General features: G+C 43.3%; 1 protein-coding gene across 5 annotated transcripts in view; it reads right to left on the bottom strand.

The window, feature by feature from the left end:
* KIF21B (kinesin family member 21B) overlaps window positions 1-26,229 on the bottom strand; it is a 69,066-nt gene that overhangs the window by 26,523 nt on the left and 16,314 nt on the right. For all 5 annotated transcript variants that reach the window (XR_014008170.1, XR_014008171.1, XR_014008172.1 and 2 more), the window contains exons 2-10: window positions 15,688-15,910; window positions 11,610-11,792; window positions 10,230-10,379; window positions 5,095-5,229; window positions 4,836-5,003; window positions 3,499-3,614; window positions 2,594-2,789; window positions 1,615-1,804; window positions 1,240-1,303 (exon numbers count right to left, since the gene is read on the bottom strand). Coding sequence is in view for 2 of the 5 variants with exons in the window: in XM_081194150.1 (XP_081050276.1) it covers window positions 1,240-1,303; window positions 1,615-1,804; window positions 2,594-2,789; window positions 3,499-3,614; window positions 4,836-5,003; window positions 5,095-5,229; window positions 10,230-10,379; window positions 11,610-11,792; window positions 15,688-15,910 (1,425 nt within the window). In the remaining 3 variants the exon portion in view is untranslated. The remainder of the gene's footprint in view (window positions 1-1,239; window positions 1,304-1,614; window positions 1,805-2,593; window positions 2,790-3,498; window positions 3,615-4,835; window positions 5,004-5,094; window positions 5,230-10,229; window positions 10,380-11,609; window positions 11,793-15,687; window positions 15,911-26,229) is intronic.

Below are 26,229 nucleotides of genomic sequence, written 5' to 3'. Positions count from 1 at the left end.
AATCTGAGGGGGGAAATACTCGGGGGAGTTTGGGGAGGACCTGAGAAACCTGCTAGTTATGATAATTCTTGATGTGAGGGGGGAAAGAAGATGGAGTGCTGGGGGACACACACTCATTCCTCATGATGTCTACAAAGCAGTTATCTCGGATAAAGGGAAGGGGCCATTGCTCTGTGGTAGAACACATGCTTTTCAATGAAGAAGACCCGAAATTCAACTCTTGGCATCTCCAGTAAAAAAAGAAGCCCAAGTGCAAGGTGCTGCGGAGATCATGGAGTGACACTGTCAACTGGAACCATTTGTACTTATCAAATGCAAATTTTGATATCCTAAATTCTGATAGTCAGAACATCAGAAAATCAAGGAAGTCATGCTACTAATATGATTCTTTGACATTCTGAAGCAGAATATTCCACTACCTTATTACTTGCATCTGCTTCTATTCCCCCAGCAACATGCTTGGCTATCTGCATCCCTGTATCACTCCTATTGCATGCCTGGCCAGCAGGGGGCTCATGCTGCTACATGCTTGTGTACTTGTGGCAGCTTCAGCTGTTTGTTCCTGCATCTGTGGCATACTGCTACAAGCTTATGTGCATGTGGGACCTGCAACTGCTGCTCTCAACGTTATTGCCTTTGTGTGGCTGTGAAAGCCACCACTGCAGACAATGAGGTTATTTTAGGCACCTTTGTTTACAATGCCCATACCTTGGGAGCGCACAAGTGAATTTATAAGTACCACAAGTCTCTTATATCAAAGAGTTGTTTCTTTTTTATTATTATTAAAGATTTCTTAGTTTACAAAAATACGTGCATTGTCTCTTTTTTTAAGTTGTGTTTTCTGCAGATCAGTTTCATTGGTGTGAGACATTAGTGTTGCATGCAGTATTAAGTTAGGAAGAAAAGAGGGGAAAAGAGGAGGACAGGGGATGGTGAGTGGGGTGAGGTGGACAATGCCTCTATTCTTCTCCTTAGTGTATGTGTGGGGTTTTGTGTCAGCATCACTTGTATGGGTTCTCTTATTACTCGCAAAAGGGTTGTTTCTGATCCTAAAGTGCTCATCATTTGAAGATTACAGTACACAAAGGGCGAGACGCCACAGGGGTGAAAGTACTGGCTTAGAGCTACTTGAATAGTCACCAGTTTAGAAGATAGATATATTTCTCTTTCAAGAAGGTATGGCCACTTGCAAAAAGAATAAAAGTGGATGGGGGAATCCAGAGGACTACTCCATCTTACCTGAGCTCCTCTATTTCCCGGATGTAGTTCTGAATCAGAGCACCAATAGCCTCGTTGCCATCACCTGGGAGAACAATGACGCAAAGACACAGAAATTAAATTCTAAACAATAATGGAGAAAGCTAGACAAGAGCAAGCAAGATCCCAAAGAAATCAGAGAAGCCCAATTGCTATGGAAAACAAAATCAGCCAGGCTAAGCATGCTTCACTGAACATATGGCTAACATCATGCACAGTTTGGTCCGTCATAAAACCAACCCTGAAATCTGTAAACACAATTTTTCTCTTTTGACTTTAAGGAATATATAGTGCCATTTGTATACTGTCTAATGAAATGGTCTCGAGACCCCAACCAGTTGCCCCTCTCAGCCTCACCTGCCTTGGCAAGAATCAAGTTGGCTTCTTGGCTCATCAAGTGTGTGACACGGACGTTGATGGCATCAATAGCTTCTTGCATGGCCTTCACACGCATACGCAAAGTGGTGTTCTCCTTCTGCAGCATGGCATTCTCCTGGAACAGGTCACTATAGCCTTCAGAGCCATCCTCTCCAATGACACGCTTACCCTTTGGAGACAGAAATGAATGAAAACACCAGTAGAAAGGGCTGGAGAGAACATGGACTGGGGTGGAAGACAGTCGCCCTGTGCGCATCCCAATTAAGGGGCATAATAATCACAGTATACGTCAGTCATCTCAAGCCTTCTGCCTGTAATGGCAGTCTTGCACATACAGGAAGGCTCTGAAGTTGGGGTACTTTTCAAGTATTTTATAATCCACCTTCCTGCAGAAATAGTTCAGTGACTGCCAGGTTTATCAAACCAGCTCTTAAAACAGTTGCATAAAAGATTTATATTTATGTTTATACGCCAGTCTTTGATCATTGGGGCTTCTCAAAGTAGAGTATTGCATTTTAAAAGACAGTAAAATCTATCACCTGAACTTTTAAAAAAGAGATTAAAAGACCACCAATAAAAGTGCACCACAAGCAAGAGCTTGTGGCAAAATCATGCAATGGTGGACTTTGGGCTCTCAAATTTCAGCGGCGCACTATATACTGGGTTTGCTCTCTCCAAAGTAGGTTGCTATCATCCCTATTTTGAAGATGGAGAAACTAAAGCTTAAAGAGACCTGTCAATGTTCATCTATAGCAAATCATCTGCAGGATTAGAACTTTTCAAATAAAAAAAGGGAGTAGGCCAAATATGGCATTGAGATATTTTCTCCAGGGGAATTTAACTGGGTGTGCAACATTCCTAAAGAGAGGGGGGGGGAGAGAAAACACCACTAGGGACAAGGGACTTCAAGTGCTGAAGTTGTGCCACTCAATGCAAAATGCTCCTGACATCTCCTTACCGCCTTGTACTCCATGAGCTCCATCTGAAGGCGAGCAATTTCAGCTCGCAGGGCACTGATCTGCTGGCTCGTCTTATCCTGGTTCACCACCACTTTGTTCTTGATGTTGCGAGCTCTGTTGGCATACTTAAGGGTATTCAGGGTCTCCATAAAATCCCGATCAGAAGGGCTCACGCAGGCAATCATTATGGTTTGGCTACGAAGGTGGGAGAACAAATAAGGTCAAGCACAGGAGGGCTGCTAGTCTCCCTGCCACACCAACTACCTCCCAGGGAGAGTAGCAGTGCAGAGGTCAAGCCATTTCCAATGCTGGCAGTCTGGCAGCTCAAACCAACCAGCTGCAGAGGGCTCCAATTTGTTGAATGGTGAATCAGAGTTCAGACAAGAGTTCTGAACAACCTTGCCCCCCCCACTTGCCTTGGGCAAATTACCAAATAGTCTGCCAAACAGAAAGCGGGAGTTCCCAAATCCAAAAGGCCATGATAAGACAGACAAAGAACATGAAGGAAATTTGGGTGGGGGTGGGGAGAGAGAGAAGGGCAGCTGTAAAAGGAAACAGACTAGAAAAGAGGGGGAAAGAAGAGATTACAGTGATCCCATGTTAGGAGGTACAGTTGCCAGAATTCTGGATCAAAAACAGCTTAGGCATATTATGTAAGCATCTATTCTGCAAAAGCCAATAATCACATTTGGAACCCAGCAAGAAATGAGGCCCGGGATGTGTTTAAAATACGTTCCTTGGCACATCTGCTGTGGCCTTGCCTTGGGACCTCTCATTAAGGGCTCCCATGGCCATGCAGTGTTAATTATAACACACAATCCAGACAGGCTCCTCACCTGCAACCCCCAATGCCAGTAACCCTGCAAAAGCTACAAACAGCTGTTCTAGTGCCTCTTTCCATTACCTGTTGCCACCAAGGGAATCTTGGAGGAGCCGAGTCAGCTTTGAATCTCGGTAGGGCACATGCAAGGCTCTCTTGCTCTGGTCCCCAAGGGCACTGATAACGTTTCCCAGTGCTAGCTATCAAGAAAAAGGACAAGTCGGCGAATAAGAGATGGACCCTTCCCTTGTGCCTTTATTCTGGCACCATACATTCCTCATAGAAAAGTCAATGCAGCTTCAAGCAGTTATTCCCTTTTTGAGGTCACAAATCAGCCCCCCACCCCCACTTACTGGGCTGAAGCTTATACTGGTAAACACCATGACTTTTCCATTACAGGGATGAACCATATAAACCACATAAACTTTGTTGCTATATCATCATGACTGAACCTTAGTCTACAGAATCTGGCTTTCACAGAAGCATCCATCCAACCCTAGAGAATCTCAACTCATTTTTAAAAAGATACAAGCACCAATATTATACCTGTATTATACATGCTTGCAAATGTCACTGTCACTTTCAGACTATACTATAGTTCCATTTCCACAATTCCCTGTCTCTTAAATTTGCAGTGGCTTCAGGGACAGAGCCTTGCCCACCAAAAACAACATAGATTTCATGGCGTATCCCAAGGGTCGGCAACTTAAGGCCCAAGGGCCACAAGTGGCCCGCGGGAGTCGTTTATGTTATGTTGTGGGCGAACATATCAGACGACACAGCGATTCTTCAAACAGCTCTTGTATATTCAAAGGCCAGAACAGAACTGAACTGAAGAGCTCAGTCAGCCTCCTTATATAGAGCTCCAGAACAACGTAACTGTAGCAACTTTCTAAAACTATCCAATCACTGAACGTCACTTTCGATCCTTCATTTGCATAACTATCTACAGTATCCCCCTGCTGGCCCAGGGTAAGAACTTCAGTACATAACAGTTTAACTGGCCCACGAGCCTCCCCTGAACTGAGTCGCCTGCTCAGCGAGTCCCCGCGCGCTGCGCTAAACCAGCACAACACAGTGCGGGGGCTCACTTCCGCGGCACTAGAAATTGCGTCTGCGCAGATGCAGATGCAGATGCTGGAAATCACAGGTGAGTGTGCTCCGGACCACGGAAAGATCTTCGCTGGAGTGAGCCGGCCCAGGCGAGGTAAACCTTGCTGACCCCTGGTGTATCCCATTCCATGAAGCCTGCATGCTACAACAAAGAGCTCTTATATGCCTAGACCAAGCCATGGTTTGTGCAAACTCCAAAACAGTAACAAAGGTGCTGGACAATACTTGGTTTGCCAGACAAAATATTACAGGACCTGGCACCTGTTGTTATATCCAATGCTGACCCATTTGTATGATAAAGGCCATACCAAACCACAGTTGATGGAGATCCCTTCCTTGGCTCTCTCGCCAGTTGCACCAGTCCGCTTCAACCTCTCTGAGCCAGCCAGGTCAACAAAGTGGAATTTGGCTGTTCGCGTCTCATATTCACTAGAAGGCTGGGATCCCTCCAGGAGACTGTTGGAGTCTCCATTCACCTGCAATTGGAACACATCCCAGAATAATTTCCTGAGGTGTAATGGATTCTGCAACTGCTCTACCCCTGTCCTCCCCTTCTCATGTCCTTACCAAGTGTACAGGGGAGCAGACGCGCATTTGGCAAAGGTAGATGGTGAAGATGGCATGGGAGCGGGAGCTCTGGACATTCATCTGAGTGCTGGCTGTGGTTCGAGAGAGAGCTCCCTGCTTCAGGCACTGAATCAGCTGCAGGGACAGAAGAGATATGGGATGGTGGTTACGCTTTCTACCAAGATGCAAGGCAACACATGCACACACAAAAGCAAACTGAATCATTTTTCAACCTTGCTTGAACAGGCATACAGCTTCCTGCTGGATGCTATTTCATCACTAGCTCTTGCAAAAGTCAACCCCCTACAGAACTATAACAATCAGGATCGAGCTAGATCTGACATGCAGTCGTGTGTCTCTTTCTCCTGACAGGGCCAGAAGGGAGAGTGACGAGGAGGCCAGGTTGGTAAGGTTGTTCAACTCTGTCTCCTCTGGTTTTTTCTCAGCTCAAAATCGTACACACTCCTAGCTCCAAATACAATTTAGTACTTTGTTGAGGAGGTGTTAATTATTACCACTGGATCACTTATATAAACTAAATTATACAGCGACAGAAAACCTGGCGAGACAGGATTTGCAAATTTATCTGAACTTACAAGATTTCTTGGAAAGAATGGCTTTCTTTGATAAAGTAATGACTGTGGTGCCTGTTTTCTAATGCTTCTAATTGCTTCCTGTTTCACTGTCAATATGTAAATGACAGAGATAGTGAGATACTGATTTTGTCCGTTTCTTCTTATAAATATGCAAGAACACACAAAGGAACATACACAACAATATAAATATTTATGTATAAATAATATGTCTGACACACAAACCCCTCCACTGCTTAGGGTCACAGCCACCTCAGGCGTTTCAAGCACAGCTCTGTGGAGGGTAAACTACAGTTTCCAGTATTATCTGGAGGAATTCTTCAAATGTATTTTAAGTGTATGGTGTGGGTGCAATCCATGTGCACACATGCACGTGCGCGCGCACACACACACGCACACACACAGACCTCCTATTGAATATAATACTTCTGGCAAATGTCCACAGATGCTTATCCCATAATAAATTTGTCTGTCTTAGTTGTTTATAATTGAAAGGAAATCCAGTCAATATTATATAAAATTAAGCTTGTCCAACAAATGCACTAGCAGTTTATGGCACACGCCAAAGAAGACACCTGAGAACGGAGATCTGGGATTACCTATTAAATTTAATGACAACACTTGTCAGATTCAGATGATCGCACAAGAAAGCTTCGTATGTAACGTACTGAACTGAGTCAAACCCTTGGGTCCCTCTAGCTCAGTACTGACTGGCAGAAGATCTTTGGGATTTTAGACAGGGGTCTCTCCCAGCCCTACCTGGAGATGTCAGGGATTGAATTTGGGATCTTCTGAATGAAGGGTGCTGTACCACTCAACAACAGACCCTCTTGAGATACAGAAAGGGCAGTTTGAACAGAAACGTCTTTACACCCTTTTCAGGGGTGTTTATTACAGACACCTGTATGGCTAAGGACTCCATGAACTAATAGAAAGATAACCGTTTTCTTAAAGGTCTGGAATGAAATACAAATGTGATCATCTATATCTCCCCATGCCACACTCTTCTTAAAGACTTTCAACTACCAAAATGAGGCATTTTTCAATACTGCAGAAAGTGCCTTGGTGAGTTTTAAGGTATTGGGCAAGACAGTAGTTTCACTGCACATGAAGACCAAGCGCCAAAAGGGAAAATAGAAGGAGAGTGCCAGTGTTTCAGCTTCTTTGTAATTAAGACACTCTCTTATCTAAACTCTGAAACAATTGCCTAAGAGCTCTGGCAATATATGAACTGTGCATCTGAATCAAATGAAGGCCATGATATCTAGAAATTCACGGCGAATTATGGGAAGAGATATTAATTTCTCACTGTAAGAAATAATTAAATGTTTAATTGAATTGTGATAGTTAGAGTTCTGAAAAGGGCTTTTTTGTCCTGTTTGCATAAGCAAATTATTTCCTATATTTTTAACCTGCTTTTCAGACAAATTATTGTCTCTGAAAACGACATGCATCAATTTAAAAAAAGAAAGTGACACACAGAAAAAGCCTGCCCATCTGGTTTGCAAACTGAAAAAAGACACATACAAGAACTCAGTGAAGGGAAAAATTATGAGAGGGGCACATTCTATATGGATTGCTAGATGGTGTATATTCCTTAGTCTTTGGGGAGGTGGAAATATTGTTTGTGCTTGGGGCTCCTGCTGGAAAAATTGTGGTTCAAGGGGAGCATTCTTACCCATGTGGTTGAGTTGGCTCAAAATTAAATATTTCTGGTATGGGATATTAAATATAATGACTTTAATTACTAGTTATGTATTGCCTTTCAGGGCCAAAGGAATTCTGACTTGGAATATTAAAACTTCATATTCAAGAAAAGCATTGTCATATCTATTGATGGTTGCTAGGTTATGCATTGCGAATGTCTGGAAACATGCAGAAATTCCCAGTGATTAAATGTGGTTTAAAAAGATACCAGACCCTAGCCGTTATGGAGAAAGTGATGAGTATCTTTCAAACGAGAAAAGTGAGGATTCATGCAGATAAATTCACTAGAATAATGGCAGCTGTTCATTGCCTTCCAGAAGAATCACACTCATGAATAGATATTTGCAAATATGGATTGTGAATTATTTGATTCGTTTTATATTGTGAATGAATTTTATATGGTATTTGCAGGTTGTGTGTGATGGTGTGAGCTTCGTCTTAACATTCAGGAACTATATTATTTACTATAGAAAGATCTATGCCACCATGCAGTATAAATTCCCAGAGTGGGAACTTCTGTGAAACAAAACCCTTTCCTGGCTGCTATTGTCTTGCAGGTGGGAAGGGGTGGCTCTGTCTTAGTTGCTGGTGGAAAAGAAGTTTTACGCATTACATAAAATAATAATCGTAACTGGGGAAATAGATCCAGGACCTGCATATAAATTCTAGCAGCTCTCAGACTCTGCAAAGGAACAAAGAGACTATCTACTATCCAGGATCACTGTGATAACAAATATTAGTGAAACTCATAATGCTCCCAACCATAGTCTATATTCCAATATATAGGATATTCTATATTCCAACATATAGAATAGCAGCTAGAAAAAAGGGATCATCATTTCCACCAAGGGGGAGAAATGTGGAAAAACCACCAGAAAGTTTAAGGAGGATATTCCGCATTATTAAAAGCAAAATGCATAAGAATTAGAGCGCTGACTCATGGCTGAAAAGTGGGTTATGTTATGGACTCCACCCAAATAAAGCACGCAAACAACTGAGTTCTGCCATGCAGACTGGTAGCATCTGCAGTGAGATCAGGATACAATTAAGCAGCAGCCTGAAACACAGCTAAGGAATTCTCATCTCATAATGTTTCCATGGGAAAACAGCCATGGCTTATTCTTGCAGCACATACTCAAGATCACTTACAGCTTAGAACTCTTTAACCACCTCATAAGATTTGCACCACATGCACACCCACTGCAACACACCCACTCACTTACATTAGACGCATAATGATGGCTGAAGTGGAGACTGTTATCTTAAGCCCTCTCCAGGCATTCAAAAAACTCACGAGGGCATAAACAGTTGAGTGCCAGTAGAGCTGCACACACCAGCGCTGCCTCCAATGTCTCTGCTGGCTCCACCCAACCTGCCCCCAATGCCTCTGTTCCTGTTGGCTCCATCCAACAGGCTGAACATGCTTAGAATCCCACAATCAGGAATGCCTAAAGAGGACTTTCATTGAACATGGAATTGTAGCACCCTGCTTGTGGTTAACGCTTAGCTGGAATGAAATATTCAACGCAGCAATAGAGAAATTAAAATAATTATTTATTTGTCAGACAAATAAATGAGAGGCACAGTGGTATATGGTTACCAAGCTCTGGCCTGGCCTCCTGCCATTATGGCCAGCCCTTATATTCCCTTAATCCAGCCCCCTTTGCTCCTCCTGTGGCTGCCTCTGTCCAATCAGCCTGGTTGGATTTCCTATTGGCTGATTGCTAGAACCAATCACAAAAAGATACACCCATATCCTCCTGTCCTTATATGGAACACAAAGAGCTATATATTGTTACATCTATAAATGACAAATAAGTAGTAATATATCTTACATGTGTCTCAACAAGGAATCTTAATTACCAGCTCACCTCTTGCCCTCCTTGCCCTATTGCCTTCTAAAACAAATGGTTAATCTTAAATTTTTATCTTAAACATATGTCAAGGATCTTGAGTTTCACATCAACATTGAAAGATCTCCTTCATTTGAAGGTTTCCAAACAAATGTCTGACAGCCATATATCAGGACTGCCCAGGACTGGCGTCTTCCTGTCTGGCAGGGGGCTAGGCTGCTGGCTGACTTAATTCCAGGATAAAATACAACTCTTTACAACTATATGAAATCTAGCATTTCTTAAATCCTTTGCATAATTACATCTATGCCAATACACTTAATACACAACACAGGTAGCCTCTTAAAAAGAATAAGGTCTTTGTAAAAAAGGAACTCAGTTTAAAACAGTTTCAGAAGAAACCTCTTTAGTTTACATCTCCCCCCCCCTTCTCCAGCCAGTTGCTTTGTTTCCATTAGCTCTTCCCAACATTTATTGCCCTTAAACTCTCTCTCTTTAAGAAAGAAACAGCTTTAAAAGACTTCCCAACATTTCTGCCAGCTAGATGCTTCTCCATTTGGCCTTTAACCTTGGAAAGAAGATCTGGCTCATTTTACTGGGAGGCACATTGGTATATTTTACTATTTACTCATTCCTAATTATATTTATCTCTGCCTTTGTTATCTTCTGTAACATGTAGGGTCAGTGTCCTTACTCAGTCTGTAATTTCAGCTTTTACGACTTTGAGAATTGTTTTCTGCTATCAATCAAAAGGGGCCCCTTGTCTAAGAGGAAAACACTGTCAGTGTTTTCTTAAGCAGCTAGCCTTCTTGCCTGGCATGAAACTTTTGAAAATCTAAGCCCTCTCTTTAATATACAAGTCCTGATCAAACATTAATAAAATGCAGGCTTATGCCTGATGCCTCAGAATCAAGACATTGTAGCTACTAATTAACATGAAACACAAAGCTGAGGTCTAATGTATGAGGAGTTGGTCACGTACCTCGTCCTGCGAGCCAATGAGACGTGATGTGACACCTGTGGTGTAGATCCCACCACTGGTATCTTCATGGATTTTGATGTTTGACTTCCGGTGGCGGCAATCAGGGTCTCGTGAGCTATCAAAGAGGTCCAGGATCTCTTCGTTATACAGCTGAATAAAGACATGGGTGGGGGTGGAATTGATACTAGGTTCATTGATTCATGAAGGGCTCCACAGGTACAAAATGATAGAAATGGGTATTTGGGCTTGCAGTGTGCCTTGAAGATCAAAGCAGAGCTTGACATTTAGCTAAGGATTGGCCCTGTTGATTACAGCATGAGAGGTTGGTTCTGTAGTCAACAGCAAATCTGCAATTCTCTTCTAACAGGAATTCGAATCACAGCAATTTTATGGGGAACAGGGCTAGTAACAGGAAGAAAAACTGGAAGAACTAGAGATTCATAATCGTCTGGAGCAATAAATGTAAAAGCTGCATGGAATTCTTCACTCCTCTCACCACTGACAAGCCTATCAGAGAGATGAAATCTTAAGTTGGCTGAGGCTGCTGCATCCCCAGACAGAACAAAGCAAGCAGGTCTGCATCATTATTGCAATCTGTTGACTGATGCATGAATCAGCTGCATTTCCTCTATGAAAATGTTTACGCATTGTCAAGGTCAAGCGACATCTTTTCATGGGTCTTCTGTGCATGATAGCATAGTGGTGGTATAAAAGGAAGCACGTGCCAAGTTCTGCCCCTGAGTGAAGGAACATCATGCCCCCTCATTTTCAAATGCAAATTCTAATTTAATCTCCTTCACTTACTCTTGGATGTACAGGCATGCCCCATGCTGTAATTTGTATGTTAACCCAGACCCAGATTAAATTGTGCCCCTACACTGCACTTAAAGGTACCCTTGCCCGTACGGGTCAGTCGTGTCCAACTCTAGGGTTGTGCGCCCATCTCACTTAAGAGGCCGGGGGCCAGCGCTGTCCGGAGACACTTCCGGGTCACGTGGCCAGCGTGATGAAGCTGCTCTGGCGAGCCAGCACCAGCGCAGCACACGGAAACGCTGTTTACCTTCCCGCTATAAAGCGGTACCTATTTATCTACTTGCACTTAGGGGTGCTTTCGAACTGCTAGGTGGGCAGGAGCTGGGACCGAAAGATGGAAGCTCACCCCACCGCGGGGATTCGAACCGCCGACCATGCGATCGGCAAGCCCTAGGCGCTGAGGTTTTACCCACAGCGCCACCCGCGTCCCACACTGCACTTACTGCTGCAGAAATTAAAGAAGAAATTAAAAAGCCCACTTCATTCAGTAGCCTCAGGCATACCTGTATGTGAACTTATGCCCTCCTTCTCACACTCCCATCTCCCTACAGACACCAAGGCACCTACCTCCAAGAACTGTGCACTGACTTTAAACTCTGGTACTGGCACACCCTGTTCCTGCGCTGCCCGCTTGCGCTCCTCTATGCCAGAGAATAGGTGGGTAATGGCCCGTGGAATTATGCCATTCTCATCTTCGGAAATGTTCACGTCAAAGCCGGTTCCCATGGTGTACGTCTTACCTGCACCTGTCTAAAAGTAAACGGAAGAGATGCTTTATGAGAGCCCAGCTTCACTGTGAGGTGGTGAAAAAATGTAAACACCAACAACTGGGAAACACTGGCCTGTGAGTGCTCCAATTGGAGAACAGCCTTTACCAAAGGTGTCATGGGCTTTGAAAATGCTCAAACTCAGGACTAAAGGGGGAAACATGCTAAGAGGAAGGCACACTTGGCAAACCCTCACTATGATCAACTCCTGCCCAGAAAACTATGTCCCCACTGTGGAAGGAGGTGCGGATCCAGAATTGGCCTCCACAGACACTTACGGACTCACTGTTAAAACCGTGTTTATGGAAGACAATCTTACTCGGCTACAAGTGATCACCAAAGAAGAAGAAGAAGATTCCCTGGGACTCTCCACTACTGCTCCTTAAACCCACCACACAGAGGGAAGTACTTGAGCAAGTTTTACTCAGAGGAGACCCACCGAAATGAATGGACCTGAATAAAACTTAAGTTGAATAGCACTCAGAATCTTTACAAACCCTTCATTGCACTTTATAATTCCAGTTCAGACACTCCATTCCCCATACTTATCCTGGTTATTCAGCCAGGTTAGAGTCCATGTATATCTATTGCAGAGCAGAGGGAAATAATATCACCATGGCAGGTAACTCAGTGTAAAATTAAAGTGAGCATTGTATTCCATGCTAATTTGCAATTATTTTATTTTGTTTACAAAGCACTCTTCTTACACCTAATTAGTTCATTTCAAATTCTCTTCTACCCTTTCCCAAGGTTGTGGTGAAAGCCAGTGTGGTGCAATGGCTAGGGCAATGGGCTGCGAGATGGGAAACCTCGCTCCAGATCCTCACATAGCTATGAAACACACTGGGTGGCCTTGAGCAAGCCAATGTTTCCCAGCCTCACCCACCTCATAGGGTTCTTGGGAAGCTAAAGTGCCACTCCTGAGGTGGTGTCTCTTGGAAGAAGGGTGCAAACCAACAAAGGCTGAGTCAAAGATTGTTGGGGGAGGGAGAGAAACAACAGTGGGGTAAACACAAGGACAATGTGATATGAAATGGCTATGAGATATGATATGGAAGAAAAAGAAATGATCCAATAGAAAAAAATGATATAAAAGCAGAATATAATGCCCAGGCTAAAATATGCTATATGTTATAGTGTTGGACCTGGGACACTGGGGTTCTGGTCCCCACTTGACCATGACACTAACTAGGTGACTTTAGGGCAGTCACTGTCTCTCTGCCTAACCTACCTCACAGGGTTGTTGTGAGGATACAATAGGTGGGGAGAACCATGTACAACACCTTGAGCTCCTTGGAGGAAAGGTGGGATATATAAGGGCACTAAATAAATTAAGAAGGAGAAAGAAAGAAAGAAAGAAAGAAAGAAAGAAAGAAAGAAAGAAAGAAAGAAAGAAAGAGGCTTCGACAGCAGGACATTTCATTTTCAACCTTGCATGGCTGAAGTCCTGCCAGCTGAAATTGTGCAAATTAAATGCACACAAGGTAGAGACTTTAAAAGCTCTTTCTGCATCAGGTTTCCCCAGTGCAGAGTTTTTAAGGTCTTTGGCTTGTTTGGAAGGGGAGAGGGGTAAAGCCTTCTCAGAAAGGTAAGGAAGCTCTGCAGGGGCAGTTCAAGTACACACATCTTTGCATGTATGTGCCATCTCTGGAACGTAACCTCCACACAACGATTGATCGTACTGTACTTGAATAGTTTAACTATGCAAATTGCTCCCAGAAGCAGTACTAATGTCCGTCAACTTGGAAAATAAGGATATCGACGGCTACTAGACATGATGGCTATTTTTTATCTGCCTCTGCCTCTGAACACCAGTTGCTAGGAATCACAAGTTGGGCAGCATTGTTGCACTCAGGACCTGCTTGTGGTTTTCCCACAGGCATCTGGTTGGCCACTGTGGAAGCTGAACCAAATGGGCCACTGACCTGATCCAGCAGACTCTTCTTACCTTCTCAAGGTTGGCATAATTCTGATGCAAATGGTAGCCTGAACCACTGCACTAATGAATTGGGTGTGTCCACCAGCTACCAGCTGGCTTTTTGTCATCATCAGCATTGACTCCAGGTATTGCTTGGGCAAGATACCTTCAGTGTGGCAACCCCATGTGTGGGCCCTCCTCCTCCTCCTCCTCCTCCTCCTCCCCGCTGTCACCACTGCTCATTTGTTGACCATCTCCCATTGGGCTCAATCTGCTCAGCTTCCCAGAGGGATCAAGCAACACAACCACAGTATGCTTATCTATTTCCTCACTCATTACACAAGACAAAACCTCTGAGGCTGACATCTTCAAGTGATCTCCACATTTTTTTAAAAAACCCACACAATTTTGTGAAGCAGCCCTTCGTTTGGTTATCAATGGGTCTCTGAAAGGTGATAGATGGCACTCACTGTATGTGAATGCACCAACCTTACAGAATTAAGGTCAATTTTAAAAATTGCAGTCAGAAGAGCTATTTTGCTGCTATTAATATTCATGCCTCTGGAGAAAACCTCTGTTCCAGCTGTTCAGATGCAGCATATGTCACTCTTAATAAATATCTATGACCAAGACAGCCTTCAGCAGCTAAATACTGGAGAAACCTGTGGGTTACTGGCAAAAAAATCTTGGGAAAGCCCCAGTGTGGTTCTTCAAGTCATACCAATACATTGGGTTGTATTTAGCACTCTGGTTTCTCTTCAGATCATATAAATCTTTTGCCTTTTTCAATGTAGCACTAAAGAGATTTTCCCATCAGTGCAAGAATTTCTTCTTGTGCAATGGAACAGGCTCTTCTTCTCCTGCATGTTGTTCTAATGGATCTCCCCACCCCCCACCCCAGCAGCAGATTTGGGGAGAGAACAGAGTAACGTGCGGGAAAATCCCATTGTACCAGCTTCCACTAACCCACTGGCTTGTTCTGCTTCTCTAAGCAAGTGTCTGAAGTGGGTTTCACCTTTTCTGAAGGTTTAAGAAATTAGTTTATAATGCAAAGTATCAACCCTTCCCCAAAAAACATTTCCCCACTACCACCTCCCCTCAAGCCACCACCATCTTTGAAGCAATTATTTCACAAACATAAAAACGTGGTTCCATCTTTGGGCAATTTGGCCTCAGGAAGCACCTGTAGGGTTTTGAAGAGGTTTAGATGTGCACCCACCAAATTCTAGAGTACAGTATGAAGGCATGTGATGCAGCAACTTTGCTGGTCTGTGCTTGGATGGCAGGCTACCTGGGAACCCCACCTTGAGTTTGAAAGGTTGAAAGTGGGAAAAGATCTAAGTGCACAGAGGCTTAGTAACCACCATACAGTAAAAGCACATGGTCCCCTTCAAAGAATCATGGGAACTATAGTTTACCCCCAGGGAGCTACCACTCCCAGAACCCCTAACAAACTTCAGCTCCCAGAATTCTTTGGGTGGAAGCTTGTTTGGTGTATACACAGCCATAATCTGACCCCCCAGAATAAATTCAGCTTTCCCCTTAACTATCAGCAATGCAGACAACAGTCATGACTGGACTAATACATGTGTGATCCATTCATGGCAAGCACTGCACATGGAAATACAACCTTGCTTTCCCCCAGGTATCTGCTGTGTCCTCTTCCCACAGCCCCATTGTCACCACTGTCTCTAGCACTCCACAGATGTACTCCAATCAAATAGTCATTTGCAAAAAAAGAACAGCATGAAAGTAGCTTCGGGAGCCTGTCAAAGTTCTGTTTCCTAGTAACAACGACCAAAAAAAGTCAACCAACCACTAATAGTGGTTGTTCCCTATGTTTTTCCTCTTTCAGACAAAGACTGTTCCATGCTAAATTAAGATGATAAACCTGAAAAGGCAACAAATACTCTGAACAGCTCCTGGCAGAGACTGTGAAGACGGTAAAGGAGCCACCTACCTGGCCATATGCCAACACAGTCGCGTTGTACCCCTCAAAGCAGCCCTCGATGAGTTTGCTCACACAGGTCGTGTAGATTTGTTCCTGCCACGTATCCAGGTCAAAAACAAAGTCGTAGGTAAAGGCTTTGTCCTTTCCCAGGAGCACCTGGGGTTCGCCAGGTGTCACTGATGTGCAGATGTGGCATCCTTCTATCTTCTCCTTTGGCATCTGAGGACGGATCCTGGAGAGAAAATGGAGGGGGAGGAGTGAGGACAAGTTCCCTTTATTTCGCAAGCCAGGGATGGGGAACACTTATCAGCCAAAAGTCTGATAAACCCTGGTTGTTGACACCTGAGATGTATATACTTAGGACCCATCTTCTTTCTTTGATTGGAAGTTTTTAAACACTGTGCTTTAATTATTGTCACCGACCTGTCAGGGTGACACTGACAGATAATTAACAACGATAATCATAATAATAACAACTCCTTCATGGGCAACCTTCCTGAGGCTGCATATCCATGGTATGAGTGACAAAACTGGGTGTGGTCAGACACACAACTCTCTCCGTCCAGGCAACAAGAGGTATGTGCATCAACCAATTCTGCAGCAACACTAAAGAATTCATTAGGGAGTGAGATGTCACATCCAGTAGCTATTCCAGGGCACAAACACCACAGAGGATTGGGGGCATATTAAAATTAATATTGATTGAATCCAAGTAAACAGATTCTCATGGTGCATCCCTAGTGTACAAATTCTGAAATATATCATCAACAACACTGTAGTTTAATCTGCATGCTGCCTTTCCACAGTTAAAATCATGCTCAAGGTGGCTTACAACGTGAAATGATTTACATGATTACAAACAAAAGTAGTCATAAACAATAAGGAAAACATATCAAAAAGTACACAACCATAATTGAACAATTTCAGCATAAATCATTATAAGATCTAAAAACAGAGAATGTATTGACTAATTTCCGTGCAAAACAAAACAAAACAAACCTCTAAGCAGTTAACAAAGTGCCATATATAAGCTTGGCACTATGTTAGTAATGTGGACTAGCCAATTTGCTATTTTTTAAAAAACCCAAAACAGAGTCCTGTGGAACCTGAAAGACTTATCAGCTTTCAGGGGCTACTAGAGACATGAAACGTTAATCTCAGTTGACATGTTATATATAGCTGCACACGGGTGTACACACAGAAGAGGTGCATGCAGAAAGGAGGAATTTTTAACAGAAGGGCTAAAGGCCTTGAAATGCAGGAGGTGCATCTGTTACACTGCTATGCAAAGATCAAAATGTAGACAAGGTAGATAGAGTGATTCATGTGTTATCTCAGGGAAGGGGAAATCAGTATTTTCTACCATGGACTCCAGGAAAGGGGGTGTGGGAAAGAGGGGAGAATTAAAACATCCCATCCTGTCCATGGCACTCGGGAGAGCAAAAGGAAACGACACAACAAAAACTGCCTTGCATTCTGGTGCCCAAAAGGGAACAAAGCAGCTCCTTCCTACATCTGCTACTTGTACAGATCCTGCTCAGCTTTGACCATGCGGTGTTTGTGCTCATAACCAAGGCTCTGGACTTTTGTTTCCTGGAACTTCAAAAGCTAGCACCACACAGAAGCCACTTACAAAATTCAGGGGAGTTTCAAAATCCATTTGTGATATGGAATGGGGTGGGGTGCCAGATTGGGGTGAGGCCTACTGTGCCAAAATAAAATAATGTCAGAAAGTCCTGCTGGGGATCCAAAAGACCTTTGGCAAAATGAATCTAATTCAACAGGTTGTGGTCTTTCGAGCTGTTCACTAGGAAGGCTGTAGCTGCTAGGAAATCATCTCCATGGTGGGCTGTTAACCATAAAATCAATAATGGCTTAGAGTCAAAGGGCAGCAGGTTGATGAAGGCCGGCTTAGGCTCTGAGGGTGGGGAACATATCCAGTAGGATAAGGCTGTCTCAAAAGGCAGTTTAATGCCCCCCTTTACCTCAACCCACCCCGCCATCCCAGAGCGTTCACCACCCTACACCACCTGCACCTAGAAGAACTGGCAGCTTTGTATTAGAGAGATGGAAGCAGCTAAGCTATTACTCCATGTAACCCAGGCTTAACGAGTCACAAGGTGACTGGTAATAGCACTAACATGACCTGGCAGGTGTCACCCTTCTGAGCTGTTATGTCATAGCTTGGTGAACACAAGAGCGCCACAGGCACAATAGGCTTTATTCATCCAATACAAGGACCTCACAAATCCGCATTAGAAAAGACCCATTGACGGCTCATTCCACTCCAAGCCCTTTGGCCAAGCTGCTGTCCCTTTTTCCTAGCAGGAGGGGGAAATAAACTGGTATTTCACCAACTGGCTAGCTTAACCCTGCTGCATGTGGGCTGGAAGTATTAGACAAAAAAACGAGGGTCACGCCAGGACTTGCTTTAACACCCTTGCTGTGGAGCCATCTGCCATTACCTCTTCATTAAGAAATGGTGAGGAGATGCGGTGGGATTTAAAGGTCTTCTAAGCATTGCCCACAAGAGGGTGTTGGGGCCTCAGCCTCAACTCAATCTCAATCATGTACATGCAGATGGCTCTCTCAGCTTCAGGGTCTGACACAAAACCCCAAAGGGTGTCTTCCAAAGACTTCAAAATCCACTTGTTAGCAGTCAATAGGAATTAGAAAAGGCCAGAATTAGAGAGGTATCTCATTGTCATAGGAAGCTGACTGACTGTGACTGACAGTGGCCCTCCAGGATATTGGGCAGGAGCATTTCCCAGCCCTAGCTGGAGACGCTAGGGATTGAACCTGGGACCCTCTGCATGCTAAGCATGAGTTCTACCACTGAGCTACAACACTTCCATGAAGATCAAGCGAGGAAAGCTTTGCACTAAGCTTGTTGCCTGGCCCACAGCAACTGAAGTTATCCAAGCCCAACTTCAAAAAGCAACCTCTCATTGGCAAAGGTAGGCACCTGACTGACAAATAATCAGCTGCTTTGAGTGAGGGGGCAGATGACAATGGATAGCACCCCATCACTGGAAGTGTCACTCTAAACTTTTGAGTCCTGCAATTATCAGCTCACCTTTCATGCAGTCTTGCAACTGTGTACCAACAAAACAAACACATAGTATATGGTTGTTAGGCAGAAGCACTGTCTGCTTCGCCAGAGAAGAATTCTTGGCAATGTCATATTCCTGACCTATAAAACTAGAATGCATGAAACCAAAACCCAGATGAGCCGTCCTGGCAGCAACTGCTTTTTTGACCTTTTAGCACCCGAATCATCAAGCGATGCATCATCTATCATCTCTTGAAATTGCTGGTGCTAACAAGCCACTTCCTCTGTTCCGAATAATTATTTATTTCTAAAGAAGCTTGATTTCCATTATTATTATTATATAATGGCAAATTTTCATTTTGGTATTTCCACCAACAGAGACACTCTTTGAACAACTGGGTGAGAGACATGGAAACTTTCTTCAGTGAGATGCTATTTGTGCAAACCTGTGTTCAGCCTCCTCTCCTCAGAGCCAGGTAAGTTGCCAAGAACACCAGATCTGATGCTTTGTGGAAGAGGCATACATTGCCATCTGGGGCTCTAGTCAAGCCCATGAGTGTGGTGGCATCGGGTATGTCTGACACTGACAGTCACAAGACTGCAACCTCGAGCGAGAGGTTTACCATGTGCCAGCAAGCCCACATCCACTTTGCAAAGGATGTTCAGAAACGGTGGGGCTGCTCCCTTGGGTAGGCTACATATGAGCCTTTCTGTGCCGCCAGGATGGAAAAGCAGCAGCCCCCATGACATGATTGCCATGACAACCGAGTCTCGGCAGCAGGAGGAGGGAATGAGACAACCCAAAAAGGGAACACACACTGACACACTATACAAAACACCACTCGGGCAGTTTCTCCAGTGGCCCCGACACACACACAATGGCCTGGCTGTTTAGCTCCATCAGCAAAAGCCAACATTTATAGAGAGGGGAACCAATTGGGCTGGCATCCAAAGCACAAATGGGCTCTAGTCTTAAGAGTGAAAGCCACAGCCCTGAGGCCAAGAAGGAGCTTTCCCCCTTCCCCACCTCCTTGGCAGCCTCGCTACATAGAAATGTCTGATCCAGGAAGATTCCCCACAGAGAGGATTCTGTCCTCTTATTTCCCTGTCAGCCCAGACTCTGTCCTAATCTTGTTTTTGACAGCAGAATGCATCCTAAAACTATCCCTGCTAAAAACAGAGATCAGATTCTTTCTCACATACGGCTAGTACAGCGCTGTGCCTAGCAACTGCCCACCAGTAATGAACAGCCTGAGTTGTGAGTGAGTTTATTAAGAGCTTCGGCTCACTGTTTCATGATCCACCATGGAGGACGTCTCCCTTCCTTTGCTTTCCAGTCAGATCAGAGGGTTTTCTTGCATTGGTCAGAACAGATAGGATAACTTGGGGGCTCTTGTTATCAACATAAGCTGCTCATTTCCCTGTTTTATTCTGCAGCTGTTGAGAACTAGAAACTTAGGAAGCAGAGAAGCACAGTCTAGAACAATTTCAAAGTTAAGTACCTAATTGACATGGATAGAAAGCCCAAGTAATTGGAGAAAAGCCTGAGCCTATCAGACTCAATCAGCAAATGCTTTTTCTTGCTACTCAGCTTGAGAGAGACCATTAGCTCTTCTGTAAGAGCATTAGTGCTATCCTGAAAGTGCCTGTAGGAAGCCATTTCTGACTTCATCAAAGAAATGGGTAGTGGAAGTACCGAGAGAGAGCCCGGACTTTCAAGCACTTTTGCTAAGAGCATACGTAATGAAGGAAGAGTCTAGAAAAAGCACAGGTTGCATCATGCCAGAGCAATGAATATAGCTCAGTAGACCATGTGCTTTTATTTCCCCTCTCCATCACACCTTCCCCTCCTCTCATCACAAAGCACACACAGAGAGAGTGAAACAGAAGGAAACCAATCCACACTATGGAGGATAATGACACAGGGAGTTGTGCTGACCATGCTTCTCTTGATATATCTGCAATACAAAATCTAGCTAATGTTCAACTTTATGGGAACGAAAATTAGACCTTTCAGTGGCAGACATAGCTATGTACAGGGAATGCCAAAGCATACTTCTGGAGATTTTTCAGTGTGTTTGTGAATTTCCATCTAGCCTGAAGTCACTAATTCCTTATTTGGTAAGAGTCAGCCTTATCTTTTATCACTTTTCAGGGAACCAAGCGCTTTTCAACAAGGCATTATGCTGATATAGCAGTCAGCAAGCAAGGAAGACTTTGTTAATAAACCATACAGTACTAACTTTCAGGACTGCAATTTAAACATAAATTAGAAACCTCTCTCCTCCCATGAGTAGGTACAGTGGTGCCTCGCAAGACGAAATTAATTCATTCCGCGAGTTTTTTCGTCTAGCGAATTTTTCGTCTTGCGAAGCACGGTGTTGGAAAAGTTTTGGAAAAGCTTCAATAATCACCAAAAACCTCAAAAAAGGCTACCACACCACGTTCTATGAGTTGCTCCTCGAAGTCAAGTCACAACTTATTAACGGTGTTAAGAAAAAGGAAACAAACTTGCAAGACGTTTTCGTCTTGCGAAGCAAGCCCATAGGGAAATTCATCTTGCGAAGCAGCTCAAAAACCGCAAAACCCTTTCATCTAGCGAGTTTTTCGTCTTGCGAGGCATTCGTCTTGCGGGGCACCACTGTACCTGGTAGGGTACTCTATATGCTCCTAGCATGTCTCCATGCAAGTAGTAGGAGGAGTTTTGATACGCTCCAGCAGCTATTACTCTGTGAAGAAAACAATCCCACATTTCCAGCTGTATCAAATAACTAGGATTGAAAGAGACAATTTCCTACATCAAGCCACCAGGCTTAAGCAGACAATTAAGAAACATGTTTCCCATAAAAGTCAGGTGGCGATCTGTTTTAATTTTTGTGTGGTTTTTATTGCATTGTAATACATGCAGACTATACATGTAGACTGCTTTGATGTTATGAAATTGCAGTGTACAATTTTTTATTATTATAAATGGATAAATATTTTGGACTTTGCCCAAATGAGGGAAGCGTTTCCATTAGCAGCAAGAATAAAAGACATTCTCCTCATTAAAACCTGCTGTAGAAAATCGGCATCATTTTGCCATTACCGGCCTGCAGACGTCTACAACCACTACTCCGAAAGGCAGGCCCCTGGACAGGGCAGAGTAAGGCAAGACATTATGAAGGGATTCAAATTTCAAACAGAAACAAATGTACACAGCTGGGGGGAGGGGGGGAGCTGGATACAAAAGAAGGAAATTAGTGTTTTGTTTTGAATTACCCCTGCCAGTTTTACACTAGGGGGCTTGTTGGAGGCCTCTGCTTATGGGCGTCCTTGAAGGCCAAATAATACTAACCCTGATCGATCCTATACAGTGGTACCTTGGTTTACAAACTTAATCCTTTCTGCAAGTCCATTCTTAAACCAAAGCGTTCTTAAACCAAGGCGTGCTTTCCTATAGCAGCCGGGGACTCAATTTACAAATGGAACACACTCAACAGGAAGCAAAACATGTTCTGCTTCCAAGGCAAAGTTCACAAACCAAAACACCTACTTCTGGGTTTGCAGCATTCTTAATCCAAGTTGTTCATAAACTAAGCTGTTCTTAAACCAAGGTACCACTGTACCGGCACTGCATTACAGAAAAGAAGGCCTCAAAAGATCTCCCTTTCAGGATATTTTCACAACCTTAGGGAAAGGAAGTGCTTCATATGGATTCAGCAGTCTACTTTCCACAGGGCATTATACTCACAAATGCTTCCAATTAACACAGACTATAAAAAGCGGAGAAATTCTGAAGTAGGCACTCAGGGCAGCTTCTGCAATCTATAAAGCAGCTCACATTCAGTGGTACAGTTAGGTAACTTGGCACTTTGGACTTAAAAGTCTTATGGGGTGGGGGGTGCCCCTCTTTAGATGGATTTGTGAATTACTTCACTTACTTAAAACTGTGGTAAGCCAGTCCTGCTGTATTTGGAACAGGCCCCTGGACTTTTCTGCACTGCCATCGCCAGGGCTCACACTCCCAACTTCAAATATAGTGTCTGAGTTACCATTATCAAATGCACCAGTTGCATGCAGAACCACATTTGTATCATTTTTACAAATTGGAACAGAATTTCCGGTGTCACTCCCCAGTGTCACACTTCATGTCAAATGTAAGGACAAATTATGATATAAGGGACAGCTGGAGTCAGAACAGCTAATATTATTGAATCACTGTACATTTCCAAATCTTTGCCTGGATTAGTCAAGGCTATGAAGTATTCTCCTAAGGATACTAAAATAGAGGTTATACAGCAAGACAACAGATTCACTGCAACTCATAAGAGAACCATACACTTCAAGAACCAGCCAGGTCCTTTAAACAAATGCTCCATCTTCGCTGGGCATAATTCAACATGTAAGAAGATCAAGGAAGAGGCTATTTAAGCCATAATGTCCATGACCAGGGGACTATTACCATGAAATATAGATTAGACAAGGCACAAATGATGAGGCTTCAGGGTCCCATTTATCACGGGAAGAGCTATTATCACCCGAAATGTAAGCTGGGAAACAGGAATGGCAAATACTAACATAATCTGGGATGGTTGCATAAGAGGCATAGCCTGTCTTGTGCTAGACTTCTGAATTTTGCTCTTCCACTGGATAGGGCTACATTAAGGGTTTTCCACACATCAGTATTGGGCTATATTTATTTTATTAGGCAACTGGACCTGAAGCATCTATGCCAGGAACCCCCAAACTCGGCCCTCCAGCTGTTTTAGGACTACAACTCCCATCTTCCCTAGCTAACAGGACCAGTGGTCAGGGATGATGGGAGTTGTAGTTCCAAAACAGCTGGAGGGCCGAGTTTGGGGGTGCCTGATCTATGCTAACAATGTTTAGAAATGACTGGACAACTCAAGAGTGTCTTTACAAGGGACATTCTCTTATAAGAGAGCAAAATTTTCTTGCATGGCTATAGAACCTAGTTAAACCCATATTCTTAAAACTGCCAATGTGTCTCTCTGACTTTAGTTTTCTCCCCCCCCCCCCGATCCTCTTAATCCATTCTGCCTTGCACCATGAAGACAACTCTTACAGAAAAGTCTGTCTCCAATCTTGTTTATATTATGATCTTTGAAGCGGACATGCCCATTGCTCTTATTCTTCACAATGAGTTTTGATCAGCTTGCATTTTTAATGCAAACAGCTGCTGAATCATGTCACCCAAGCGATACAAATTGAGCAAAATGGCAAAAACTAGCACCATTTGCAAATGATTTCGCTTCTTGCAACCATTAAGAAGGGAAGGAGTTATACAAAGCACTGAAGCATCTTTTCCTGATCACTGAAAGTTCTGCAATGCCCCCATGCAAAGCTCCTAGGCATTCACGGTGTACTGCCAAACAGTTTCAAGCCTTGAGAAAAAGGTATTTGCATTTTTTGAGCCGAGATCCTCAGGATGTTGAATTCTGTGCTCAGTACAAATTTCAGAACTGACCTAGCTCTATGTCATTTCATTCTGATGTACCTAAACACACAATGTTTGCAATGGAAACATACATGTAGCATAAACTCCAGAAACTTAACTACATGTTGGTGCTAAAATGCTTTTCCATATATTTATATTTAAAATATTGAAATATATAGAAAATATGTTTTTAAAACTGCTTCCATGAAAATAGCTAGCAAGTGATAGATGAATAAGTACTTTGGTGCTGATTTAAAAATTGAGTTTAATGGATTTCTCAGGATTTATTTGTTTTTAAAGGGCCACTCAGGGGAACTGGACTTTCTCCCTCTCCACCCACGGGGCTATGCCATGGTCAACAGTATGGATTGTAATCGATTGCCGCTCCACTTGTAGCTCGCAGCAGAAGAGCAATGCTTAGTAGCTCTAGAAACTCCCAGTCTGGAAGCAACCCTGGGTTACAACATGCTTAACCTCTACACACGTCTGCGATTGCAAGGGGAAGACTGTTCCCATTTAACAGCAACAGAAATTGCACAACATTCACAGCACCACTGCCTCCTCGCTTATACCTCCCAGGAGAGGGCATCTGGGTTAGATTTGCATGTAAAACTCCTCTTTGCACACACCAAGTCCCAGGCCTGTCCTTAGTTTCATGTAACAACGCAGAATATTTTGACAGCATCTGGTACAGGATACTCCCTCAGAGCCCAGGAGGTCAGATCAACCATGAAGAAAGAGCTAGGGAATAAATAGCCAAGCTTTCCTGTTCTCTGCAACCCCAAAACCTGCTGGCGAGGAAAGCCACTTCTCTTCCACAGACAACTACAAAGAACTGTGTTAAAAATATCCTGCCCCTCCCCTTAATAGTTTTGCCCCTATACTTCTCAGGACAAAGGCCCTGTTCATGGAAGGATTTATGTACTCAGTAAAATACCACTTAGATTCTGAGTAGTGAACAGTATTCTCTAGCCTTAAGAATGTTCAAAGTATTTTACACACACACACACACACACACACACACACAGAGAGAGACAGACAGACAGACAGACAGACAGACAGACAGAGACAATTTCTCAGTCATTTTAGTACATATGTTAAACAACATGTATTACATGAATTCTCTAGGCTGAAGTTGATAATATATCTTCAGAGTGCAGTGCCACAGCTACAAGCAAGAGCAGTTAAGACTGATATCAGCATCTTTACTCAAACCAACATTACTGAAAAACTACCACCTACTGCAAATATGGGTAACAGTAAGCAAACCATTCATTTACCCCTAACAACTCATTTTTTTTTTACTAAGAAGCTATGGAGGAATAAAGGGATGAACCTTAAATTTCATTCTTTTCCTTAAATCAGGAGCAACCTTTTAGACCTTAGGGCCACATTCATACTCTGTCAGCTCTCTGTGGGCCAACAGTAAATGTGCTTGATGTCTAAGATATTTGTCAGTTAAAACAAGATGTCTTGACAAATGTCTCAACGGATCGTAGGATGCGGAAGCCTAGCAATGTTTTCCCATTCCCATTTACATATTCAAATATTGCTGCAACAGAGTGAAGAAGGGAATTGATTTTAATTTGGCATTTGAACTTTTTCACTCTAGAAAACACCTTAGGCATTTCCTCTATTCTTTGACTGGCTCTCATAGACCATCAGAAGATGTATTGTGGACCACATTCTGCTACCACAGAATGTGGTAGAAAACAACAAAAGTCCTGTATTTCAGATTTTGCAGCTCCTAAAGGTCTAAATTACAAATATGCAGGAAATCAGAAATTGGATCCCACAATGTGTGTGCCTGCTTTTATTGAAATGCAGCTGGGAGAAATTGCCCCTTTTTTCTGAGCCACATCTGGGATGGTGTGGGGAAAACAGGATTTTGATTAGGAAAAGCGTTAAGTATCACTTACTAGTGATCATAAAACCAAAAACAAAACCCTAACAAACCTCACCCCCAGGTGAGTAACAACTTTTTTAAAAAAGAAAATGAATTGGAAGTTCTAATTATTATTGCCTCATGATGTGCTGTTTGGTCTTACACACCTCTTAT

Source organism: Podarcis bocagei (assembly GCF_964188305.1).
Source record: "Podarcis bocagei genome assembly, chromosome: 5".
Taxonomy (NCBI): Eukaryota; Metazoa; Chordata; class Lepidosauria; order Squamata; family Lacertidae; genus Podarcis; species Podarcis bocagei.
The sequence above is the reverse complement of the archived record's forward strand: the minus strand, read 5'-3'. Positions and strand labels throughout refer to the sequence as shown.